At 41.0% G+C, this 8,199-nt stretch overlaps 1 protein-coding gene across 9 annotated transcripts in view; it reads right to left on the bottom strand.

Annotated features, from left to right (window-relative positions):
• The window catches only part of VPS8 (VPS8 subunit of CORVET complex), a 255,683-nt gene that overhangs the window by 153,410 nt on the left and 94,074 nt on the right, over window positions 1–8,199 (bottom strand). For all 9 annotated transcript variants that reach the window (XM_014592535.2, XM_014592539.2, XM_014592532.2 and 6 more), the window contains one exon: window positions 6,160–6,211. In XM_014592535.2, coding sequence (XP_014448021.1) covers window positions 6,160–6,211 — 52 coding nt within the window. The remainder of the gene's footprint in view (window positions 1–6,159; window positions 6,212–8,199) is intronic.

Here is an 8,199-nt window from a genome sequence, read left to right as displayed (position 1 = left end):
GGCCCAGCCTTTGATAGAACCAACGAGCCGAGAACGATCAGTGGGCCCAGGCAATGGTCAACTGACACTACCTGGCTGAACAAATTACAAACCTCTCCGAATGTAACTGCAGTGGCCTCTGAGCCACTTTCTCTCTGCTTGGGCCAGCTCCTACCTCTCAGGAGTGTACTTACACTTTTACTTAATAAATTACCCTTTGCTTTTGCTATTGGTGCGTTTTGTTCAATTCTTTGTCCAAAACACGCCAAGAACCTGGACATCACAGAGGCCATCCTGCAACACTATTATAGTTCTCGATGAATTAAACAAAATGTGTCAAACACATGATGATTTCAACAGATAACTGAAGAGCTGTGGCAGAGAAACAGAAACCAAAAATATGAAAGCTAAAGAGACATTACAGGTGGGGCCAGCCAGTGGTGTGGTGGTTGACAGCTGGAGCCCACATGGCTGAGTGCAGTTGGAGTCCCAGCCGCAGTCACTTGAAGGCACTCTGGGCCTGTGTTGTGCACGCCCCAAATCCTGAAAGAATGCAGGGATCGCACTGTGGCCCCCTCCCCTCCTCTGGGCTGCTTTCTTACTTTCCCTCTCTAAGTCTCTCTGGCAGGTGTGTGTGCTCTACAGAAAATTAAAAAAAAAAAAAGAAGAAGAAGAAGAAAGTTAAGAGAAAGAAAGAAATTACAGACTGAAAAATGTCATTGCTGAAAATATAAATCCACTAGGTAGATTTAACAGCTGAACTGACTTGAAAGAAGAAAGAACAAGTGAAGCAGAAGGCAGAGCAGTAGAAATCACTCAAGGTTAAGAATGGAAAGGAAAAAAGACCAAACAAAATTCAGAGGGACATACTGAAAAGGTGGAGTAAGGCCCTCAACAAATCTGCTTCTTCATAAAGCAATGAGAACACTGACAGCATCTATCAAAATCGATTTTTTCAGAACTCTTGAAGGGAGCTAAAGATTTGCCACAATCTGAGGAATGGTATTAAAGAAAAATGCCTGAATCAAACAATGAGCTTTACGGCACTTTAACTGTACCTAGAGCCATCCTCCTTCCCCAGCTTCACTGTAGCTTTGAAAACCAACAGCATTGTGATTTTACAGCTACAAACTGTAAACCTAGCAGCCAGTGAGGGGGCAGAATGAGTCTGGAGCTCCCAGAAGCATCGTCCTCAGAGCACTGTCACTATTGACAATGGCAGCTCAGTTCAAGTCCTTCTGGGGCTCGTCTCTGTCCTGATGAAGAACTCCCTGTGAGAAGCACGGCCTCCAGGGCACTGGTGAAGACAACCAAAGCCACTGTTTAACATTGCAGCTGCCTGAGGCAGTGTTAGCAGTTGGGACTGAGAAGAGGTTCACCCAAAACTTAAAAGTATAAACCAGAGAATGGGAGGGCTGCAGGGGTTTTGAGGAGCAGCCCACGCCTGGAATTCGAGGGGAATGTGCCTGTGCAGGACGGTGCACACAGGCAGCAAAGATCCAGAGAGGCCCGAGGTGTGGCCCAAGGCTGGCTTGGAGGCTGTGACAGGCGGGACGTGGAGAGTGGGGCAGAATTTAATCTGCCAGCCACAGAACTGAACAGTCCAAAATAGTATGAAAACCCCAGAGAATTAAAGTGAGAAAGAGACCATTCGACAACGTTTGGAGACGTCAGCACCTCACTTTCAATAACAGAACAGTTAGCAGAAAGTGAACAGGAAATAGACTAGAACAAAACAATAACGTGACTAGGCCTAACAGCACTAGACTGTTCCACTGAACCACACGCATTCACACAGCACTCTCAAATACGAACGGGGAGTTCTCCAGAACAGACTGTATGGTAGGCCATAACACATCTCAATACATTTCCAATAGTAGAAATCATAAAAGTATGTTTTCTGACCACAATGGATTGAAATTAGAAATCAATCAGAAGGACATGTGGAAAATTCACAAACAGGTGGAAATTAAACAATATACTTTTAAATAACCAATATAAGAAGGGAAATTAGAAAATACGCTAAGGCAAATAAAAATGAAGACACTACATCAGAACTTACGGGACAGAGTTAAAGTATTGCTTAGTGGCACACTTGTACTTTTTTTTTTAAAAAAAAGAAGGATTTTGAATCAACTTCGAATCAACTTCTACCTCAAGAAACTAGAAAAAAGCAAATTAAATCCAAAGCTAGCTGAAGGAAGCAAATAATAATAAAGTCTAAAGCGGAAATAAATGAAGAAAAAAAACAATGAAGAAAATCAATAAAACCAAAATTAGTTCTGTGAAAAGATCAAAACTGACGAACCTTTACCCAGACAGACCAAAAGGGAAAGAAAGCTAAGACTCAAATTATAAAAATAAGTAATGAAAGAACAGCCATCACTACTTTTCTTTTTTCTTTTTTTGGAGAGGTTTTTGCTATAGGGCGCGTGTGCTCACCAGAATGACAGAGAGAGACAGAGAGACAGAAAGCGAGAAATCACCCCCCAGGGGAGATGGCCACACCACAATCCCTTCTCCTCCATTCTCCTCTCGGGATCTTGGGCATGCATGCACATGCACTTGGCATGAGTTTAAGCCACCTGGTCCAGGACTCGAACCGAGGTTGACCACATGAGAGTCCAACGACATAGCCATTACATTAACTGCTAGTCCCATCACTACTGATCTTACAAAAAAAAAAGGAATTAGAGGGAATTCTATAAACAACTATATGTCAGCCAATTAGATAATGTAGATAAAATGACAAGTTCTTAGATATTCACACATCACTGAACTACTGAAACAAACTGACTCAAAAATTACATAATCTGAATAGTCTATGAAGCAAAGAAATTGAATTAATGATACAGTCTGGATGTAACCCCCAAATTCATGAACTGGAAGCCTAATCTCCAGTGTAACAGTGCTGGGAGGCGAGGGCCTTTATGGAGGTGCTAAGTCATGAGGGCTCCACCCTCATGAATGAATTAATTCCACTATAAAAATAATTCATGGTGTGGGGTCCCTCTTTTGTGCTTTTCTGCCAAGTAGGGACACAATATTTGTCACCTCTTGCCTTTTTACTACATGAGGAGGCAGCAAGAAGGCCCAGACCAGACATAGGGGCTGGTTCCTTGATTCTGGACTGTGAGAAATAAGTTACTGTTCTTTATAAATTACACAGTCTTGGGTATTCTGTTTTAACAGAATAGAATGCACTAAGACAATCTGCAATTTTAAAACTTCCAACAAAGAAAAGCCCTGGCTCACTCGGCTTCATTAATGAATTCTACCAAACATTTAAAGAATTAACATTAATCTTTCACAAACTCTTCCAAAAATAAAATACTTCCCAATTCACTCTACGAAGAAAACAGATTCAGTACACCCTGATACTAAGTCTGCTATTCTTTTGACACCAAGATACCAAAATAAAATTATAAAACAATCTCTTATAAATATATACATGTAAATCCTCAAAAAATATCAGACATTGAATCCAGCAACATACAAAAAAGATTACACACCATGACAAGTGGTATTTAAACCAAGGTTAGTTAAGGTTAAGCAATGGCTAATGTGCAAACATCAGTCTAATAGGCCACTTTAACAAAATCAACAAGACCATCTCTTTTTGTGGTTGTTGCCTTAAATTCATGTTAGAGCACATGCATACACAAGAGAGAGACAGAGAAAGAGAGAGAAGTACGCTTCACTGGTCACACCATGGTCCCCTTCCTCCAAGTCTGCGTGGGTACATACATGCACCTGCCATGACTCCAAGCCAACTGGGCTGACAACTCAAACCATGCGGCTTCCAGCTCTGAAGTCAGTTTGCTACTGACTGCACCAGAGAGGCTGGACCAAGACCACCTTAATAAAAAGATATGTGGCAAAATCCAACACTTTTATGTGTTAAAAACATGAGGCCATCTACATCCTATTTAAAGGTGAAAGACTCAGTGCTTCCCCCTAAGGTCAGGGAAGAAACAGAGATGTCCACTGTTTCTATTTTGTTCAACAATATTAGAGATCGTAGGCAGGACAATCAGGGAAGGAAAAGAATAAAAGGCATCCAGATTAGGATGGAAATAGAAAAATAATATCTATCTGCAGGTGACATGATCTAAATTTTCCTTCGAAGATTTTTTTAAAGGAATTGACTAAACAAAAGTACTAAAAAATGAATTCAGCAGACACAGAATACATGACCAATATACAAAAATCAATTATATTTCTATATACTAGCAATGAATACTCCAAATATAAAATTAAAAAGCAATTACATTTATACCACTATTAAAATGAATAAAATACCTAGGAATAGATTTAATAAAAGAAGTATTTAACTTTATCTTGAAAACTATAAAATATTATCAAAAAAATTACAGGCAGGGCTAGTCAGCAGTGCAGCAGTAATGCAAAGCTCTGCGATGCTGAACCACAAGAGAAGGTCCCAGATTTGCATCCTGAGGCCTCCCTGCACATGCTGGGTGCCCGCACACGTGTGCAGGTATACATGCCATGATCTGGGCTGGCTAAGGCCGGAGATCGATTACAACATGAAGACCCTGTTGGGGATGCTTGTCACTCCCTCTCTAAATATAGTAACATGTGAATTAATCACCCCAGTATTCGTCCTCCCCTCATGCAATAAAAAATAAAAGATTTAAAGATTTAGACAGATAATTCACAAAGGAAATGTGAATAGTCTATAAGAACACAAAAAAGTCAATCAATATCACTAATTATAAAGAAAATAAAAATTAAAATCACAATGAAATACCATTACACATGCATTAAAAAGGCTAAAGTTTCAAAGATTTAAAAAGACCAAGAGTAACAAGTGCTTCAGTGTGGAATAACTGAGATTCTCATATATTGCTGATAGGAATACAAAATGGTACCACCATTTTGAAAAAACATATGGCATGGGGCTGGCAGTTGGCATAGTGACTAAGGGTGCTGGATTCCCACATGGCTAAGCACAGTTCGAGTTTTGGACCTAGAATCTTGCTTTCTCATTTTCCCTCTCTCTCTCTCTGTGCCACTCTGCCCCTCTCTGGTCAAATTAAGCAAATAAATAAATAAAATAAAGTTAAATGAAATAATTCTTGAAAAAAAGTTTTGTTTTTTTTTATTTTTTAAATAAAAATCATATGGCAGTACCTTAGAAAGTAAAACATTGTATATACCAGACAATGTTTGGTAATTTCGAATCCTAGGTAATTTCCCAAGAAAAACGTACACGTATATATGTCCACAAAGAAACCTTCAGAGCTGGCAGTCGGAAACACGTGGCGAGGGCAGTGTGAGAAATACTTGTGATAAGACTGTTCTACAAGTATCCTGATTTTTATCAGGGTGACCACCTAGCTATACAGTAATATTGTGCTTAAGTTTTACAAGATGTCATCCTTAAGGAAACTGGGTAAAGAGCACACAGGCACCAGCAGGTGGAGTGGTGGTGAAGGTACTGGACTCCCACGTGGCTGACTACGGTTGGAGTCCTGGACTCGGTGGCTTGCTTTCTCAGTTTCTCTCTGTGGTAGGCACATGTGCCCTATAGTAAATTTAATAATAATAATAATTAATACAATTAAATAGATACTTCTTTTAAAAAAGGCATATATAGGATCTCTATATGTTATTTCTTACTATTGTATGTAAACCTACAATTATGTCGAAACAAAAAATTTCATTTAAAAGGAAAAAAAAAAAGTTCACAAATGCTATAGCAGAATTATTTACACTAGTCCCAAACTGGAAGCGCCTGGTGTCCATCAACGGGTAAATGGATAAAGGGTAAGCAAACGACTGTATACCTAATCTGTAGACTACCACCCATGGCAAATGGGGAAACAAGCTAATACTATACAACAAGACAGGTGAGTCTCAGAAACGCTACGTGCAGAGGCAGAGGACACAGCGTAGACGGCATGCTGTGTGATCCCACTGACGCCGACAGCGGCGGAAAGCGCGGCAGTGACTGCCTGGAGAGGGCGCTGTGGGAAGGCTCAGAGAGGCCCGAGGAAACCAGGGTTAGGAACTACAGGGCCTTCTGAAGTGTATTCGACAATTACATGATTCTATATGATTACTGAATTTCACACTGTACACACCCAATTGGTAAACTTTAGTAACATTTAAATAAAGTCTTAAAATTAAAAAGAAAACAACTTAGAAAATTAATACCTGTTAGCGTTTTTCCTGCACTCAGAGGAGGAGCAATGACTCTAAAAAGTTTCTGCATTAAAACAGGAGAACAATCACCATCATTTCAAAGAATAATATTTAAAAGACAATAAAGGACTAATGCTATCACTCACCTCTGATAGAATTAGACAGTCATTAGCTATGAAATGAAATATAGAGACTTTTCATGTGAATATGAACTGTGTGGAAAGATCACTGAGAAATAATCCTGTTTGTCCTATTCCTCACCGCTAAAAACCACACCACAAATACCAGTAGAAGGTGGGGCCCTAGCCAGCTGGTTAAGGGAGACGGATCCCACATGGCCGACCACAGTTCAAATTCTGGCCCTGGCAGATTGAAAAACATGCTGTGCGTGTCCTCGTCTGCCCAAATCCCAACAGGATGGAGGAGTGGAGAAGGGATTGCGGCATGGCCATGCTCCTCTGGGGGTACGCACGCTCTCTCGTTCTCTCTCTCTCACTAGAGAGCACGCATACCCTCTGGCAATTCAGTAAATCCATAAATACCAGCTATACGAGACCTTTGTTGAGATTATCACTTCTGATATAAAGTACCCTTTGGTTCTTAAAAGAGCTTTATTCTTTAAAAAAAAAAAAAAAAAAGTGAAGAGATTAACCAAAGTGATAAAGAAGATGATTTTAAACTGAACAATTCTGAATGATCAGCGGCCAAAGAAAGATTATCTCAACTTAAGTAGAGCCTCCTGAAAATTTAGCTGCCATGGATCACCCTGAGAGGGAGTTTCCTAGGTCAGCAGGTGGCATGGAGGTTAAGGTGCTGGACCCTACACTCCCTGCAGTTCAAGTCCTGGACCTGGCAGCTTGAAAAATCACACTGGGATCACGTGCTTACGTGTCTAAAATCCCAAGAAGAGGATGGAGGAGACAGGTTTGTGGTGTGGCTGTCCTCCCTGGGGAGTGATTTCTCACTTTCCCTCTCACTGTCTCTGCCCAGTGCACGTGCCCTACGGCAAAAACCTAAAAAAGAAAAGAGAGAGGGACCAGCAGTTAGCGGAACGGCTATGTCGCTGGACTCCCACGTAGTCGACCGCAGTTCAGGTCCTGGACCCGGTGGCTTAAACTCACGCTGGGTGCATGTGTGTGCGTGCCCAAGATCCCGAGAGGAGAATGGAGGAGAAGGGATTGCGGCGTGGCCATCCCCTCTGGGGGGTGATTTCTCGCTTTCTATCTCTCTGTCTCTGTCTGTCTGTCTGATGAGCGCACGCGCCCTATAGCAAAAACTTTTCATTCCCCCCCCAAAAAAAAAAAACCCCCCCAAAAAAAAAAAAAAAAAAAGAGAGAGAGAGAGAGAGAGAGATTTTGTTTGGGAAAAAACTGACCCTTAGCACTAGGGTCAATCTGGGGCTGTCATTAGCATCAATAGCATCAAAAGATCAATAGAACTTTCCACACTTTTCCACTGAATCCCTAGCCCCTTTTGTTAAGCTGTTATATAAATCTTTACCTCTGCTGAATTAGCAGAGGTACTCATTACTGAGTGTGTCCACACACATGAGAATAAACCTTGTCTTTTCTCCTGTGAATATGAACACGGCCAGTGAGTTCAGAATCCTCCCTCACACCTTTGGGACCTAAACCGGTAGAGGAAATTTTTCCTTCTAAAGTAAGGCACTATTTCTACCTCAAAAACAGCCCAAACTAGGATTAAAGAACAATTTCAGAAGCTATAGTAGTCATCTCAAATGTGAGGATATGGTCTTTCATTCTAGAAAATCTAGACATTTTCAAAAGACAGGATTCCTTACCATAATTCAGACCTCCTTAAGCACTAAACTAGCTCAGCTCCAGCTCTGAAAAGTGATTTCCTCATAGGCACAGTATTATCACAGAGGAATCACAAGGCACCTAACCCCTCACTGCCGACAGCTTCAAATGACTCTGTAATGACAAACACCACCTCCTGCTCAACGCCATTGCATTTGAAAAGTACTCTGAACACAAAACAAAGTTAACCTCAGTAACCCAGCACGCCTTTGAAATGTACAGGTATAAATGC

Source organism: Tupaia chinensis, unplaced genomic scaffold (genome assembly GCF_000334495.1).
Source record: "Tupaia chinensis unplaced genomic scaffold, TupChi_1.0 Scaffold000708_1, whole genome shotgun sequence".
NCBI classification, from domain to species: domain Eukaryota; kingdom Metazoa; phylum Chordata; class Mammalia; order Scandentia; family Tupaiidae; genus Tupaia; species Tupaia belangeri.
This window is presented reverse-complemented; position numbering and strand designations above follow the sequence as displayed.